This window comes from Bolinopsis microptera, chromosome 8 (assembly GCF_026151205.1).
Source record: "Bolinopsis microptera isolate Bmic1 chromosome 8, MBARI_Bmic_1.0, whole genome shotgun sequence".
Classification (NCBI taxonomy): Eukaryota; Metazoa; Ctenophora; class Tentaculata; order Lobata; family Bolinopsidae; genus Bolinopsis; species Bolinopsis microptera.
The window spans coordinates 2,662,828-2,682,305 of NC_087079.1; the positions used below are offsets into that span (position 1 = coordinate 2,662,828).

General features: G+C 38.6%; 1 protein-coding gene across 1 annotated transcript; it reads left to right on the forward strand.

The window, feature by feature from the left end:
• Positions 1–14,287: 14,287 nt before the first annotated feature.
• LOC134819124 (FK506-binding protein 15-like) lies at positions 14,288–18,545 on the forward strand. Its single transcript, XM_063828896.1, is given in 4 exon segments — positions 14,288–14,507; positions 14,659–15,966; positions 15,969–17,542; positions 18,322–18,545. Coding segments are annotated over 4 exon segments (3,192 nt in total). The 5' UTR covers positions 14,288–14,332; the 3' UTR covers positions 18,457–18,545.
• The last annotated feature ends 933 nt before the right edge of the window (positions 18,546–19,478 follow it).

The following is a 19,478-nucleotide window of genomic DNA, read 5'->3' on the forward strand; positions in this document are numbered from 1 at the left end:
TTGAACAAACAATACAACGTAGTTCAACGAGTTCACACGGAATCATAGGGCAGACTAGGAAACAGGAATACGTTGCGGAATGGGCCCTCATTTATCACGAGGTTATCTCTATAACCAACACCTTTAGGGAGATAACAAACTCGGATAAAGGAGGGAACACAGAGACTGCCAATGCATCTTCCCATCATCATTTAAGTCCTAGAAGAGAGATCAATGCTCGCACTGACAGTATCTCAAGTTATACAAGTAGTCAAGGAAATCCATTCTGCAAGGAGAATCACGACAAAGTAAAAACCTTGTTACGCAAATATATGCCGAAGACAGTGTTGCCAAGATGCAAGAGTTCTTAAGTATGAGTAGTACGCGTAGTACGCTCTTCAAGAAAGCATCCTTCAAAACTGACGATCTTATATGTAATCCTTCTAATATATAACGATGAGGCTGTTGTGGTCGACTTTATGTTGCTGTTACACTACTTTGAAGAATTTCATAGTCTTGGGTTACAGAGCTTATTCTTGCAGCTTGGTAAAGGTGAGAAGCGAAGGATGTTGCCAGTGCACATAATGTTTGAAAGATTCGGAAAAGACTTTTGTCAAGAAATTCTCAGTGCACATCTAGCAACAGGATCTGATCACCTAAGCAAAGTGGGGTCAAAGAGATGTGCACTGACTGCTGACCCAGAGAAAAGTCTTTGTAATTTTGGCAAAACGGCAATTTTAGACGAGGATCAACCAAAGGTCGCAGAAGAATATCTTGTGAATATGTTATCAGCTTCAAATGGAGTCAAAACATTTGATGACCTTAGAGTTCAGGTTCACAAAAAAACTGGTTCTGCTCTTGGTCTTCCTCCAACCTCTAATTCTATTAGGAATGGGTATATAAGGAGATGGTGGTACCTTTTGAAAGAAAGTTACAATCTTTTAACACCAGAACATGTACGCTGCCTCCTTAATGTTCTTGAATACGGTTGGGAAGATCAGGAGGGCGGTCAGTGGCGTAACGAAGGGCCCTGCTGACCCCGCTGTGCAGGGGGGCGCCGTCTTAGGGGGGCGCCAAATCGTCGTTTGAATGTGGGACAATTTCGAAAACTTAACTAAAGTACTAGCAAAACTGCGCGTTTTGCTCTAGATGCACACTTTTTTAGAGATTTTTACCAGGGTATCCTCTAAAATCACCTAATTTGTTCAATTTTAGGGAGGGGCACCAAAAGGGGAGGAGGCGCCAACAGGGGGGCGCCTTTTCGGCAGGGGGGCGCCAACAGGCAACGTTACGCCACTGAGGGCGGTCTTTACGCCAACAAGCAACTTCACCTTATTCCTGATGAACTTTGCAACACTTGCCGATGTAAAATGGATGCAAAACTAAACATTATCTTTGTGTTAAAGCGGAGGGGTCAAAATGTTCAAACTTTTGCCACACACACACACACACACACACACACACACACACACACACACACACACACACACACATCGTAATGAACTTAGTCAAACGCAATTTTTTCCCGATCCATGACTCAAAGTGCCGAAGGCACAAAACAGTCAAGGACAAGGCTGCCGTTTTCTCAGAAAAGGCAGTAAGTCCAATTTTTCGAATTATGACAATATTGGTATCAAAATTTTCAGAAGAAAATTCTCTACAACATGAGCTACATATTAATGTATAGAAACATTGTTGCATGCAATTTCTAAGGAAGTAAGTCCCAGTTGAGAAACATTATGTTCGGTTTTGGCCAATTATTTTCTGAGAGAAGGACGTAAGTCCGGACTTACTGCCTTTTTTGAGAAAATCTTGAAAATCTTCTGACATAAGGAAGTAATTCCGTGGACTTACTGCCTTTTCTGAGATAAATTATCTGTGATAGGAAGAAGTAGCTGGACTTACTTCCTATAAAAGCATGCTAAAAGCGGAATTTTAGAAAGCGATTTCCCAAAAAGAACATAACTTTACTGCCGATTGATATTTTCGCTTGAAATTTTCAGAATCGATGTAAAATTACATTTCAACTTTACTTAAGTGATCAAAATTTTCATTTAGGCCTCAACAAAAATTTGGTGGCCGATTTTCAAAAACGCCGGATGTATTTTATTCGCAAAACATAAACATTGGAGCAGTTATTGAGCTGTTATAATCGCAGAGAATGTTTAGTTTAGGTATATTTTTTAGATCAAGTTCATTTTCATCAAAATATTGATAAGATATCATTTAATGCACTGAAATCTTTCAAAATTGGCGAGTTTGCCTAAATAAGGGCATACTATTATTCAAAAACATTTATTATATGATATGGAGCAATTTAGATTTACCTAATTGTTTATATTTTACAATATAATCCAAAATACATAGATCCAAACCACAAAAATGTAGTAAAAAGCTTGGACTTACTTCCTTCTCAGAAAAATATTGAACAGAGATTTTTCTCAGAAAAGGAAGTAAGTCCAAGTTTTCTCAGAAAAGGCAGTAAGTCCATCCAATATGAAAAATAAGCTCGATTATTTGGCATAAAAATGGTTATATCTAAGCTTATGGACGGCTCAAAGCTTAAATTTTTTCGACAAATTAAAATTTTACAAATTATTGATAACTCAACGTGTTTACTTTTGATCTTACGCAAAAAGTAAGCGGAGAAAAAAACCATAAACGCAAAAGTCGCAATATCTCGAAATGGCAAATATGGACTTACTGCCTTCTCTGAGAAAACGGCAGAAGGGTTAGCGAACGAAGTTTTTTTGTATATGGTAGCTTGCGTCCGTGCGAGCGTGCGAGCGTACGTGTCGCCCACGTGTCTGCCTGTGCAAATTTATATTGCGCGATCATCTGAATTAAACAATTGTTGGCGCGCGGTACTGAAATGTTCAAGTACATTATTAATTTCACCAAATGTACGCATCCCGCTAGGGACTAATTGATAGCATTGTATTATTATTAGGGGGTGCACCATAAAAATAAACTTGATCGGGTTTTTAAAATTTTTGTACCATTGTTTTCTAGAGACTGTGAAAATTTTCACAATACCAAATTTGTCATACCTTTTTGGAAAAATCAGTGAGTTTCGCCTAGGTGCCATATTTGATGGTGCGCGGCTTTTGGAGCAAAATTAGCTGTAAAACTTGCGTAATTTGACCAAATTTGACCAAATTCGTTGATTTTTGTCGTATTATTTGGATATATCTTCAGTTCCTTGTATGAGATCATTCTGAAAATTGGCGACGACCTTCCAATAGAGCTTTCAAAACTGTCCGAAAAATTTGGTGGATATCGGAGTTGATATAGTGATCAAAATGGGGCAAAATACGCTGCTTTTAGCTGTAACATAATGTTTGATGATTGGATATGCTTTAAACTTTTCGGACACTTTCCTTGTAAGTCTATGAGTAAGCTTACAAATTTTTGTTGCAATCGGAGGTCGGGAAGAATACTTAATATCTATTTGTTTGAAGAAAATTGTGCTGGCCGAAATTAGCGCTAAAAAACCATCCTACAGTCGGCACGCGCGGCTCACTGTCGATGGCGCACTACCTATTATTATTTTGAGTTAGTATTACTATTTTGCACAGATCCGTGCCACGTTGCATATATAACCTTACCTGGGGACCTCAGGCTATTATGTTCATAAACATATATTCATAAACATTCCGCCGAATAGAGATTCGGCGGAATGACAGGCTGAGCGCGGCCCAGTAATGCTTACCTCGGGACCCACAGGGGGGGGAGGGGGCTGAAACCAGGTTTTCGATCAAACGCTGCCATTTGTAGTCAAACGTCGCCAACAGTTGCTCTCGTCCAATGAAATCGCTGCATTTTGCCTGCCATTATGCATAATTGAATTACATATATTCGTATGCAAAGCTTGGCTTTCATAATGCAGCGATTTCATTGGACGAGAGCAACTGTTGGCGACGTTTAACTACAAATGGCAATGTTTGATCGAAAACCTGGTTTCAGCTCCCCCTGGGGGGGAGCCGAATAAAGATTCGGCGGAATGACATGCTGAGCGCCGCCCAGTAACTCACTGCATGTTGCTGCTCACTGCTGCTCACTGCTGCTCACTGCTGCTGTCAGTGAGCAGCAGTTATCAGCAGTGAGCAGCAGTGAGCAGCGGTGAGCAGCAGTTTCTTTGCACTATAGTCCTCCTGTGTCATCCGCGGCGGGTTATACAACGTATGGCAAAAAGTTATAAGCCGAAAACTAAAAATTTGTGCGAAAAAAGCACGCACTGTGAACAAGCGCCGTGTAGCATTTTTAGCGAATCTTGCCACACTATGAATTTATTTTATTCACATTTTTAGACAACTTTTGGTACCAAATTTATCGAAATCGGAGAAAAAAAGTTCATCATCCAAATTTCAATCGCCCAAAAATTTTGAAAGCGAAAAGTTTTTAATACATACCAAAACATGAATATCCTCTTTCTACTGGAGCACATAGTGGAATTCACCAAATTCGTCGCTTAGCTATACAGAACACGATTTCCTATCAAGAAGAAACAAAAACATTGTGTTTCATCACTTTTCCTCCGCATCCCCTTCATTTGCACTCTACATTTGCACTCCACAACTCTAAAGCTCTAAAGCGTATGGGAAACTTCCTTTTCAACTCTGCAGTGCAATAGCTGAATTCGCAAAGCGTTTGTGTGTAGAGGATGTTAACCCAGAGAGTCTGAATGAGTTTGTGGCCTGTAGACTGGTACCACTGAATAAGGGTGACGATAAGAGAGGTAATCCTGGTGTATGGCCGGTGGGGTAGGCAGTGGCGTAACGAAGGGCCCCGCTGACCCCGCTGTGCAGGGGGGCGCCGTCTTAGGGGGGCGCCAAATCGTCGTTTGAATGTGGGACAATTTCGAAAACTTAACTAAAGTACTAGCAAAACTGCGCGTTTTGCTCTAGATACACACTTTTTTAGAGATTTTACCGGCTCATCCTCTAAAATCACCTAATTCGTTCAATTTTAGGGAGGGGCACCAAAAGGGGAGGGGCGCCAACAGGGGGGCGCCTTTTCGGCGGGGGGTGCCAACAGGCAACGTTACGCCACTGGGGGTAGGAGAGGTTCTTCGGCGTATTGTTGGCAAGGTGGTTATTGGGGTAATTAAGGATGATATACAAGAGGCTGCAGGACCTCTTCAGTCATGTGCTGGGCAAGAGTCAGGCATTGAGGCATCCATCAGAGCAGTTAAGAGGACATGGGAAGATCCTAAGACAGAGGCAGTGCTTCTTGTTGATGCTGATAATGCGTTTAACAGGCTTAATCACAAAGCAGCTATTCTCACAACATCAGGCAGCTATGTCCTCCGTTTCACCAATACCTGAAAAACACCTATCAGAAATCAGCCAAACTCATTATCGACGACACATATTCGTGTGAGATAATTTACTCTGATGAAGGGGCAACACAAGGGGATGTGGCAGCAATGGCAGAGTATGCTATCGGTATTCGTCCTCTTATCAACATCCTGGCCAGCGTGACAAAATTAGGAGAATTGATGCAAGCGTGGTATGCAGATGACTCTGCAGCAGCAGGTACCCTGAAGAAACTCCGGCTGTGGTGGGATTTACTCAGTGTGAACGGTCCTAAGTTAGGCTACTTCCCTAAAGCAGTGAAGACTATTCTTATCCTAAAAGAAAAATCGCTACTACCAGCAGCCACGTTTTTATTTGGAGAGACTGGTATAGAGATCACATGTGATGGGGAGCGTCATCTGGGAGCAGTGATGGAGAGGAGGCTAGAGAGATATATGTAAAAAAGAAAGTAGAGAAATGGGTGAAGGATGTAGAAGAGTTGTCAGATATTGCCCTCGATGAACCTCAGGCAGCCCTATCAGGGTATACCAAAGCCCTATGTCATCGGTGGACCTTTGTGATGCGTACCATCCAAGACACTAAAGACCTCTTTATCCCATTGGAGAAGTGTATAAGAGAAAAGTTCATCCCTGCAATTATTGGTAGGAATGTTTCTGATCTGCACAGGAGAATGTTTGCGCTACCTGTAAGATTAGGGGGGCTTGGTATTGTTAATCCAGTAGAGATCGCGGAGAAGGAATACCAGACGTCACTCAAGATAACAGAGGAGCTGGTTGACCTTATCTATCACCAGGAGACATCCCTGATGAAGTTGGATAAAATTAAGATAAAGGGCAGAGTAGATTGCCTCAAGTTAGTTAAAGAATTACGCTTGAAAAAGTGAAGTGGATGAGAATACTAGGGAGTCATTGCAGCTGGTACAAGAGCATGGGTCAGGAGCTTGGCTAACATGTCTCCCCATTCAACAGCTAGGGTATGCTTACAGCAAGCAAGACTTCAGAGATGCTGTTCATCTCCGGTATGGTTGGGACATCCCTAACACCCCAAGATTCTGCGATTGTGGAGCCAAGAATGATCACAATCATATCCTCAACTGTAAGAGAGGTGGGTATGTGAACTACCGTCATAACAATGTGAGAGACTCCGTTGCTGAATACCTTAGGCTGGTGACCAAGGATGTGAGGATTGAGCCCCTTTTAACACCTATAGAATTGGCCAACTTCCAACAAAAGGGCAACAATGCTGATAAGGCTAGGCTTGATATATCAGCAAGAGGAGTGTGGAGCACATTTGAGAGGACTTTCTTTGATGTGCGCATTTTCAATCCTAAATTGCCTACATATCAAGGAAAGACCATGCCACAGCTCTACACTCTGCACGAGAATGAGAAATAGAACCAGTACATGAACCGAGTGCTACAATTGGAGAAAGGGTCATTCGTCCCCCTTGTATTTACCACTACAGGAGGAATGGCACCGGAGGCCAAGCGTTTCATAAGGAGACTTGCTGTGTTGATAGCCACCAAGACAAAGGAGGACTACAGCCAGGTGATGTGTAACATCAGGACACGCCTGAGCATGGATATAATGAGGAGTGTGCTAGTAGCAGTTAGAGGTGTACGTGGAAAGGAAAAGAAGGCATGGACTGCCCCTATATCCAATGTCTCCTTCAACCTGATACCTGAGGAGAAGAGCTATGAGGGATAGATGTTATCTATTGCTCAGTATTTATGATTGTGCTCTGCCAATTGCATCACTTGATTTAATTTATTGTATAATTCTATTTCACGATTTAACTCCACAACACAATCACATCGTCGACTCCTTTACCACACTCACACGGACATATCTCAAGCATCTTCATTCTTCACACTTCGCTTTGCTTTTTATAAGGGTTTGCGTGCCTTTCTTTCTCTTTGTTAGCTATTAGCTTGATCGATTTGCACTCACCTACAATAAAGCGACATCATGACTTTCTTTTGGTTTAAACACTTTAATGGTAACGGATTTTCTACTCGGATTTCGGACTATAACTTTTTAGCAACGCTGATCTGACATTGTTTCACTGTACAATAGATTCCAGATCGATAGATTACAGATTTATATATTTTTAAACTAATATTTAATAAACGATTAAAAGAACCAATTTTAAAGTTGCCATACTGAAGCCTTTAGGTCCAAAAATATACCCATTATGGCTTATGCTCACTTAAAAACAACTCTAAATCAGTAGGCTGTCACTCTATTAATCATTGTAATCAAACAGTATATTATACATTCAATTAAATCAAGTGATGCAATTCAGTAATTGGCAGAGCACAATCAAATTTTAAGTGTTACAATTGGCAGAGCACAATTCATACTCCCCAGGCAAGATATCACTCAGGGCCACCTGGAGGACTTTTTAAAAAGACACATGACAGTCGAGCATAGATTGATTCATCATGATCCGCCAGACCACGAGTCTTCCCAGTACGGCTCCTATTAATTCGCTTGCCTTAAAATTATCACGTTACTTTGGTTTTCATGGTTTTGCTTAAACTAATCAGTAATCCCAACCCTAACCATAACCCCAAAGCTATCTATATCCCTAACCACAACCTTAACACCTAATCCGAGCTGTAAACAACAGAACTTGTGTTTAACTAGCCTGTCACGTGGCCAAAACATTTTTTTGACCATAACTCTCCAGGAAAGCATTTTTACCCTACGTCATCAGTCGACTGGGGGTAATTCTGAATCAGCCTCCAAAATACATTGATAATAATTACCTTCGTACAGACCCCCAGTGCCTGTTCACAAGAATTTTTTTAAATTGAGGTGATCAATTCAGTGGGAGCGTCCCGGTATAATATAATAGTGGGGGGGGGGGGGGGGGGTTGGCTGACCATATTAAAGTATATAATAATATTGAAATCGGACAAAACCTAGGCTATCCACTCCGATAATCGTTACCGATAATTATCTCCGATAATTCGTTAAAAAGGGTTATCTGTTTATCTAGATAAAACATATTTTTATCGGTATAAAAATTTACTAGAAATTACCGAAAAAACTGCCACAATACCGTAAAATTTTAAAGAAATATTAATGTTTTTTTTAATAGTATGATAGAAGAGGTAGTTTACTTAAATGTGAGCTACACAAATTTTTATTTACATTTGTATACCTATGGAACTGTAGAACTGTAGAACTGTAGAAGTCTAGAGAAAGTTATTGACATTGTTATCTTGAGGCTAGGGTGCTGGCGTTCTACCTTATAACCATTCTGGAGACAGGAACGAGCATGTTACTGTTAACAAGAGTCAAAAATACCGGCAGGGCACTCAATTAAATTCCGTAAGTGTTCTAGGCGTGAAACATTGTCTTCAGGAGAAGGAATCTGTTGCTCCAAGTTATCCACAGGATAAGGAAACGGTTCACTGAATCACTTTAAATGTTTTACTGTTTCGAGGAGAATTGGTATTTGTTGCACTACTGTTCTCAGGAGAAGGAAACCGGTGGTCTACTGTTTTGAAGAGAACTGGTGCACTACTGTTCTCAGGAGAAGGAAACCGTTGGTCTACTGTTTTGAAGAGAACTAGTGCGGTACTACTTACTGTTCTCAGGAGAAGGAAACCCTTGGTCTACTGTTTTGTAGAGAACTGGTACACTACTGTTTTTAGGAGAAGGAAACCGGTGATCTACTGTTTTGAAGAGAACTGGTACACTACTGTTCTTAGGAGAAGACAAACCGTTGGTCTACTGTTTTAAAGAGAACTGGTACACTATTGTTCCCCGGAGAAGAAAACTGATGCTCTAATATTTTCAAAAGAAAGGAAGTTGTACTTTAGCAAGATTGCTGGTAAACAGTAATAAAAGTCGACAATCAGTTTTTGTGAAATTTGGAAAACATTTTGGCTTTGGCCTTCAGCAGAAAAATTATCGGTTTTATCGGTTTTATCTAGATAAAACCTAAATTTGTATCTGTTTATCTAGATAAAAGATTTCATACCGATAATGGATAGCCTAACAAAACCTACATTTTAATATACTTTAATATGATCAGCCCCCCCCAATAGTATTTAATATAGTAGTATTACCTGAATCTCCAATCTCTGTGTGCGGCACTCTTCTATACCCGAACTGAGCTGAGAAAACGAGCAATAGACTGGCAAGCTAGGTAATTCTAGTACCTCAGGGCTAGGCTCACCTCCCTCATCAATACTTAAGGGAGGAACTAATGAAACTGACAAAAAGCATTTGCATTGATTGACTGATGGGAATAATGAAACAAGAAAGTAAAACAGCCAAATTAGGCGCCAAATTAAAAATCTGGTTGTTTTGTCGTTAAACAACCAAATTTTGAGAGCGCAGCTTGAAGAAATATTTTTATACGAATTGGAAAGTATGTGTGGTGAACGACCAATTAATAATCGTATGGTACAAATAAAAACAGAGGTTTGATATAAAAACTGGGCAAGTGGACGGTTAGATTGTAGATAGTTAAGGATAAATCTTAGTCACAATTTTATGTAAAAGAAAACTCAGATTTACCATGTGCAGTTTGGGAAAGGCAAATAAATTATCAAATTAGGGTGTTGACTTTTGAGTCCCAGTCGGATTTGAGATTTCTTTTGCACAGCACTGGTTCCTTATCAGGGCCTAGTGGTTTTGGTTCACATTTGTTCAAAAGTAAGGGATAGACAGCAAGGGTCGACAGAGTCCTCGGCCTCGGTTTTACCGAGGAATAGCAATTTTACCGAGGAATAGCAATTTTTCCTCGGCCTCGGCCTCAGTCAGGAGGACAATTCCTCGGTTTGTCTCGGCCTCGTTAAATTTTGAAGATTTTAAGGGTCGACCAAGTCCTCGGCCTCGGTTTTACCGAGAAAAAAGCGATTTTTCCTCGGCCTCGGTTTTATCAAAGCAAAATTTCCTCGGCCTCGGCCTCGGTCGCAAATCCTACCCTCGGTCGAACTTTGATAGACAGGCTAGGAGAAGTGACCTGCCAGAAAAGGGACCCATTTATAAGCTGTATTTCAACACATGATATCTTACTATTATATATAAAGCGAGACGTTATATGTATGTGGGCAATTTCGGGCAAATGGTAACCAGGATTAAAATATAAAATTTTTAGCAATTTATTTTTCTTTGATTATATTTTGAAGCCAACCGTTTGCACTACCAGACATAAAAGACCGTTTGTAAATATCTTAATTTTCCTTTTTCCTATCGCATTTTGAAATTGCTGCAATTATTAGCAATTTTATATGTTAAAACTGCCATTTCTTAGAGATGGATAGATCGAAAATGGAGAATATAACTTCCTAACAAACCATATTATCTTTTTCTATTAGCTACATCAGGTAACATTTAACGATTACAAACTTTTTGATACATGATTTATACCATTTCTGATTTATGCGCTCCCAAATATTTTTATTTTTTGAGTGAATTACTTGACAGCGATTACCAAAAAGTTTTTTTCTGTGCCAAATTTCCATCCCTTTTACCTTAAAACTGCCTTGTACTTCTAACTTTTATTGCAGGACATGATCAACTAGTTTTTTGAATGGATGGGCCTTCCAGTTTGTCAGTATAGGTGTCCAGTAATTCACATTGTCAAGTAATTCACAAGTTTTGTCCTGTAATTCACATTGACTTGAAAGAATTATATAAAGCAATTTACGATTATGTAATGCAATAAGTGATGTCAATAAGTAATAATACATTGAAACTGGTAAAAATAATGAAGTTTATATCAAATTTTGATAATTCAATTCCATTAAAATGGTAAATTTAATTGTATTAAAAATTGTTAAAATACTTTTAAAACATGTAAAAACTGTGGTTACCTTTTTTTGTTCCAGGATATAATACCGATTACTATGCATGCTGATAGAAAGAAATTTATATCAAATTTTAATAATTTAACCCCATTAAAATGTTAATAATTGCAATAAAAAATACCAAACAGTAATTGGCCAATTAACAAATTAGTAGAAATTGAAAAATCATGAATTATACTGATATCTCTTCATTAACTCAAAAGAACGTAAGTTACAAAGCAGGGTGCAAACAAGAACCTCTTAAAGCAGCAAAATCTGCACTGAAAAGGCACACAGTGAATTACTGGACACAGGAATGTGACTTACTTGACATGAATGATAACATGTATATAACAATTAGAGTTTACATGGATAAACTTTTCAGTAAAGTAACCATACATACTTGCAAACAATGATTTAGTGTTTATGTACACCGCTTATTACACATTCAGTGTACACACATGGGCACAAAACGTGATGTTTCTGCAGAATTATAAATAGTGTAAATTTTGCCCTGTGAATTACTTGACATTTTCAAATGCCCATAACTCATGAACTACAACACATAAAAGGTTGTGGTCTTTTGCATCATCAAGCAAATGGTTCCACCTTGCTTTATAACACCTTTTCATGCTTGTATATTATTCAGATGGCCCTGTGGGACCATTAGAATCTACAATTTCTATGCAAATGGTGAATTACTTGACGCGAAATTGCTGCTAGGAGAAGTGACCTGCCAGAAAAGGGACCCATTTATAAGCTGTATTTCAACACATGATATCTTACTATTATATATAAAGCGAGACGTTATATGTATGTATATATCCAAACCATTTTACTGACACCACGGCATCAACTTTGACACAAATTTCTGCAAAAAACCGTTAATGATATACAACTTAAACTTTTTTGACTGGTTCAAATGCTTTAATGGCCTTCGAATCAGCATGAAAAAAAATTAAAAATTGGCCAAAAAACAAGAATTTTGGTGCCCAAAATTTCCAAAATGCGAATTTAATAGGTAATACTTATTTTGACACCACTATAGGGTTAAGGGTTCCTGCTAGTTATTATAAACTAAAACTGTGGACAATTTTTCAAAATTTTGGGGAAAGGAAAAAGGAACAGTATATCAAGGTTTTACTGTTACATGTAGTGTATAACCTTGATTTACAGTAAAATATCGGTTTACTGTACGGGTATCGGCCTTACAAAATGACAGGCCTCACAAAATGACAGCCTACATAGACCATGCTGTAGCTTAGGTTCCCTATACATTGAATACCCTATTCCTTTTACTGTATGAAAGAAAAAGCATTAATTAACACTTCCCAAGGAATGATAATGACATAGAATCTATATTTCTTACATAAATATGGACGTTTTTGCTGTTCAGTCATTGCCCCGCCTAACTGTTACCCAGAATAGAGACCAAAGTTTTGAATTTAACCCCAGAAAACCAGGTACTACCATGACTTATGTCAATCAAAGACTACTCTGGTCAAATAAAAAAACTGATTTAGTGACTTTGGTAGAAGAAATGACAAAAAAATGACCTAGCCTCACAAAATGACAGTGTTATGCCACACAAAATGACAGTTTTATTTTATGATACAAAGATGGCATATTTATATTGGATGCCCCTTGCCTAATTATTGGTATTCTTAAACCCAGTAAGCTCATGATGAGCCTAAATGTGTTTGTTTGATCATCAATTTTGATCAAAATGCCTCACAAAATGACACCGAAAAGCCTTACAAAATGACAATGTTTCAGATTGAATTATTTTCATCATCTAAAATGGATCAGAGACAGTCAATACAAGAAGGAGTTAAAAATAATCATAATCTGACAGTTAACAATCAAGTAGCATTAAAAAAGTGCAGTTCTGATATCAAAACTTTGATTTCAAACTCTTTGATTTCAAACTCTGATTTCAAAACTCAACGAAATAAAGCTTCTATTTTGTGAAAGCAGAGAGTAATAACAACTCCTAAAACATGTCAAACGTTAACTAAACACTGAAAAGTGATCTATCCAGTCATAGAAAATATCAAATATAACCAAATACTGTGTTCAAGTATGAAAACAAAAAATGATTTTTACGCCTCACAAAATGACGTTTTTTAAATTTTTTCAAAGTATAAAAAATGTTCCTTTTTAAATATATTTTGGTAAAAACAGAACTGGTATAATATAAACAACATATATATCTAACAGTAAGACACGTGAAGAATAATGAAATTTTTTCCCAAATCGGATTTGAAGTGATGCCGTTTTGGGTTGTCATTTTGTAAGGCACTATCTCACGCGAAATTGCCCAACTTTTTTTAATCATCCTTTTTCCTGTAAAAGCTATTCTAATCTTCAATCTATTATATTTATCTAACTGTCCTAGGTGAAATCAAATTTCTATAGGCTGCTGTTAAAAAATGACAGCCGTGACGAAATTGTCATTTTGTAAGGCATGTTTTTTTGGAAGATTTCAAAGATGACAATTTTTATCGCAAAATTTACGGTTTTTCAATCAAATCAACCCCCGGGAAGAAAAATATACCTGTTGAACTACCTATCTGGATAATAAAACATGAACAAAACTCATTTTTGTGCATTTCAGAGCCATCTCCTTTTTCGTGTCATTTTGTAAGGCCGATACCCGTAAGACCTTAATTTACTGTAAAACTTTAATTTACTGTTAAAACTTTATCTACTGCACCCGATTTACTGCAAACCCTGATATAGCACCATTTCCTTTCACCTAATCAGGCTTTTAACATACATAATGTAAACAATTGAAACCCTGATTTTGCCATAAACTCTGATTTACTGTAGCTGTTTCCTTTTCCCAAACTCCGTGGTAAATCAGTGTTTTACTATATTATGTATTGTGATGTATCAACACTATACCTGGTGTCTTATTAGATTGTAAATTTTGGTTTATGTTAAGCATGCTCTCCCATGTTATGATTAATTATCATATTATGTTGAAGTCATATCCGGTTTGCCCTATTAGATGCCACTTTAAACTTGCATAATGAACTTGTGTTTAAGATTATAGAGGCAAAATATTTTCAGTGTAGGAAATTCAAAACACTTAGTGTTGTTGCAGCTTTAAAATATGTACAACACACTAAAAACACTAAGTGGGACATTAGTCACGATATTGTAGTCTTCCATCTCAGGATGTAGTAACTTACACACTAGTTGGAAACTAAAGACCACTCTGATGTTTTCGTTGGGAGCTGATGAAGATGACCTGGATTTTACTCCTAGCAATGGGTCTGGTTTAATGAGCTTATTTGGGAGGACTTCAAGCACTGGCAGCAGTAAAAGTGACAGTCTCAAGTTCAGTGCTCCCAAACAACCGAAACCAGAACCCAAATCCGATGGAGCTGGCAGCGGTTAGTATGATAACTACAGTTAAAATGTTTTAATACAATAATAACTCTACCTGAAATCTTACTCTCACTGAACGAAAGTTGCTGACTTGAACTTGCATATATTGATTAGATTTATAGTTTTATACTTTTTCCTAACAGGATATATTTTCAGGAGTCCTATTTGCTAGTGTCTGTCAAACATATCTCTACCAAGATAACAGCTACAATCCTAAGGGGAAGCTTGGAGTAGCTCTAACGGGTTCCAAAAGTGTCATTATATACGGCCAGAAACAAAGAGTTGTCTCCAACTGCAAACTGTCTCCAGACACATTGTTCACTATAACTGCTGCTAACTTTCTCACCTACTATGACGACGCCCAACAATGCTGGGCTGTCATGTTCACCAATGAGAATGATCTGGAAACGTTTCTCCAGAAAGTTTCCGTTGTGAAGTTTGGATTGGGTAAAAAACTATCAAAACAGCAAGTTAACTTTGTAAAAGATAAAAGCAAATCAGTGGGTACCACAGATAATGTCACGGTAGGGTATGTTGGACACCTCATTGAAAACGATCAACTTGGCACACAGTTTGACACCAATGAGTCCTTTCTTGTGAAGTTATCAGCACCAACAGTAATTAAGGGCTGGGTTGAGGCCTTACCGCAGTGTACAGAGGGAGGTGTATACTGGGTGTGTATTCCTGCTTCACTCGCTTATGGAGACAAAGGTGTGCCTAACCGCATCCCCCCAAATAGCGATCTTTCCTTCAGAATCACAGTAAAGGAAATCACACCGATCACTGTAGCAACTGCTCCTAAATCGCCCATCTCCACCTCCCAAAATATGAACGATTTCACTGATAGTTCTTCTGTGGACAGTCTTCCCACACCCAAGAAGAGTGCTGTCAATGGAACGCAGAAGAACGAGATCTTATCCCGAATGGCTAGAATGGGTGCCCAGCCTGCTATGCCCACTGCTGCCAGAGTAACTTCTAGCCCTGACCAAGATCAGCCAGATCACACTGATGAACTTAGGTCTCGAACGTCGTCAGTTAAATCAAACAGATCAAAAAGAAAGTCCCGATCATCAAGTTGCGTTGTTGGAGAAGAGAAACCCCCTTTAATCCCAGCCAAACCAGGGCCTCTGGTACCCCACTATACCCACGCAGGGTATCCTTCTTCTGCCTTTCCTGCTTTTTCAGCAGTCTCACCACATGTTATGGCAGCTCCTGAGATTAAAGAAAACCTGGACATTAGTAAGAATACGGATAAAAGTGTTTCTGCTATTGAGGCTTCGCTAAAAGGGGTAGAAGCAAAGCTAAACATGCTTTCAGAGCAAGCTATATTCTTTAACAGCACTGTAGCAAGTTGCCCTACTGTTGACACACAGCTCCTGATGTACAACTTGCAACGAATCGTTTCAGAAAATGACAGTTTGAAAACAGATGTGAAGAAGAAAACAGTAACTTTGGAAGAGCGTTCAGGAAAATAACCGAGTTGCTGAATAAGAATCAAGAGCTTTTGAACCTGAAGAATGAGGCCCTGGAAATGTCACAAAACAATTTTATGGCTACCTCGACAAATTCTTCTAATGAAATTCAGCGGTTGGAACAGGAAAATGAACAACTGAACAGCGAGTTGAAAGTTTTCAAATCTTCAAGCAATAATCGCCAATTTGAGATAGATGCAAAACATGACCAAATAAACGCTTTAAAATCTCAAATTGAGACCATGTATACAGAGAATAACAAAATGCAAGCCAGCATGTATGAGACAAGAAACGAATTGTCGGCCCTTAGATTAACATCTTCTGATAGTGGTGGGCAGGAAGCGATCCTTCAGAAGGAAATAGCAAAACTCAAAGAACGAGTCCAGTCTTCTTTAGTTGAAAAACTTGAAATTTCCCAGCAGTTGGATGACCAGCTTTTTAGTGAAAAGCAGATGAAAATGAAATTTGAAAAGAAAATTCGACAGCTCCAAAGTCTTCTCGAAGATAGCCAATCTGAAAATGGTAACGAAAGTTTGGTCCAGGAAAATCGTCAACTCAACGAAGATCTTCAAAGAATAACCAACAAACTATCGGCAGAAAAGGTTACAACGGCTAGTCTTGAAAAGCAGCTGAAAGAGGAAAAAGCCACCAGCTCGAAAAGGTTAACAGAAGAAAGTGATAGATTATCAAGTAGGGAGGAGGAGTTCAGAGAAACTGTCAGTGCACTCAACAGAGAGATGGAAGATTTGAGTAAGGAACTTCGTGATAGGGACGATCAGATTAAATCCATGGCACTGGAGCTTGAAGACAGAGGCACCAAGTCCGATAAACCACTTTCTCAAGCCAATAATAACTTAAAAGAGATGATCAATGTGAAAGTGAAAGGGATTCTGAACGTCGTTTTCAGACAGTTCAAAGAGAAAGTTGATTTGGAAGGTTCGTATGATGGTCGCGATGTTCTTTCTCTTATCATGAATGTTCTAAAAGAGGCTACTCTGTCTTTATTAGCTGACAGTTCTGATGAGGAATCTGAATCCGATGAAGAAGATACTGATAATGATGATCCTGATGAAGATGATGATCCTGATGAAGGTGGCGATCCTAATGATGGTGCTGATGATTCACCTCTTGCTGAGGAAACAGCTCAGATGCAGACTATTAATTCTACCGAATTTGAGATCCCTGAGGCGATTGGCTCTGTATTTCCACATGAACAGCCTAATGCATCAACTGCCAATAATGATACGTTTTACTCTGCCTTGGATCAAACAGCAACTACAGAGGAAGGTGAATCTTCCAACAGATCTATTGAAGCAGCTCCTCAAGACGAACATCCTGCTGATAATGCTGATAATGCTGAAAATCCAGTTCAGAACGATTTAGATCCCTCTCAAGTGCACCAGCGCCAGGGTCTGAACACTGAGGAGTTTGAAGCGCGGGAGGAGGAGGATTTGTGGATGGCAGCGCCGCCAAGCGAACCACCACACAGTCCAGCACCAGCCACTTTCGAACCCAATTTTCAGCATAATACAGTCAGTGTGGAAGATATCACTCATCTGTCAACCGAGGTTTGTTTCTTTGTAATTCCTGAGCTTAATCAAGTTATACTTAATAAATAATCATTGGAATTCAATACATTTAAATCATTAATCGCCTAATGAATTAGGGTTAACTCCTGAAGGATTAAAATGTCAAGTCATTATCTTTTTTAATTAGCTGGTAAGGATTAATTCTACTGACTGTTTGACTGGGGATGTGATCTGTTAGCCAATAAATAGTCTAGATACTATATCTTTTTGATGGCTTCACATCTCTGATCACCCTAGTGTAATCGAATGTCAATTATAATTACAGCTTGGCTTCAGACACATGTATTGACCGGCGTCAACAAATCGACCAGGGTCACAATAAGGCCAGGTTCTGCGTGTATATTGTACAACATACAGCCATGCGTCTCCCTTCTGCCTCTTTGTTTTTCTGTAAATTACAGCTCATTGTTGCTGTAATGTGAAGACATTAGGAGTGCACACGTGGATAGCACGTGGTTAATGGCTGCCACGTTACACTGGGACCAAGTGGACGATTAGAGAGTTCTGTTTACTAAGGATGGGGTCGACAACAATTGGCTTTGTGTTCTGTGTGGGGCCCAGGACTTGGCGCTGGGCCTATGACCTTAGGGAATTGTTACAATGGAGATGTGTAGCAAAATTGTAAAATCTCACAAACCTAAGTTTAGTATTGTTAAACTTAAAGTATGCAAAATCACATTGCAGGATTTCTATCATGCAAGGGCAGTTAATTTACAAAAGTTAACAGTAAACAGAAAAAGTGAAAGTGAAACTCTCAGGTATTCGGAGCTCGTCCAGAACAAATGACGACGAGTCCCTCGAACACGCGAAGAGAAGGAGCTAGTACCACACGACGGGCGGACGGACCGCCTCCCCTTTTTAGCGACAGTGAGGATGATTTACTAGACATATAGAAGTGAACAATCAGACCTCATTTTCTATAACTGAATCCGAATAAAAGACACGTTGGTGTTGTATTGAGTGTTTGATTGATGATTTTGAATTTGCGAGCTGATGTTGGTTGAAGGTCTGAGATAATGTCTTGTGAAGTAATGATTGATGGCCAGATTTTTATCGATTTTTACGTATTTTATGTGTGATTAAATTTAATTTTATACTGTTTTGTACCTGATTTTGTCACAGTTTAAAGACAACATGCCAACAAAAGTCATGTTGTGCAAGATTTGTCCGTTTATGAATTTCGGTGTCATGTTAGGTATATATAGATAGATTAGGATTATACAATGATTTCGATGAAAATTAACATTAATTGACGTTTATGTTTGAATATCCATTTCTTTGAATTCTCATGAGTGTTGTTTACAGTTTATCTAGGATTTTTGTGAGACATTTCAAAGTTATCGTGTGTGAATATAATTGATGTTATGGAAATTGTTCTATTATGTTCTGTCGAAGGAACGACCTTAAATGAATATATGTAACGTACTTAGTGACACTCTCCAAAGCAAAAGTAACACATAGAGAGCAAAGAAATTAGGTCCCTAAATTCTACCCTAACCTTAATCCTGGTGTCGGATATGCATATAAATGTATGTATCTATATACATATGAATGTATGTATCTTTTATAGTAAAAACTAAAAGCAAGTAATTCACAATCTTTAATTTCACGGAAGTTAAATCAATTTTCCCGAAAATTAGGGTCTACTTAAAATGTTCAACGGAAGGCGCATCGTCGGCTTATTATAAAACGGTGCGCGCACGTGCCGTCACATTGCATGATTAAATGTTTTATTCCGATCAGCTGAGAGCATGTTTCCACCATTTACGTTCCAAACTTACCATAAAAAAGGAACATAAGGAATGTTCCTACTTTGTTCTAGAATCAGTAAATTCTCTCCAGACAATGGGAAAAAACGGTTTATATAATTTCCCTGCATAACTGGGTCTTATTTTTAAAATAGGCTACCAGATTA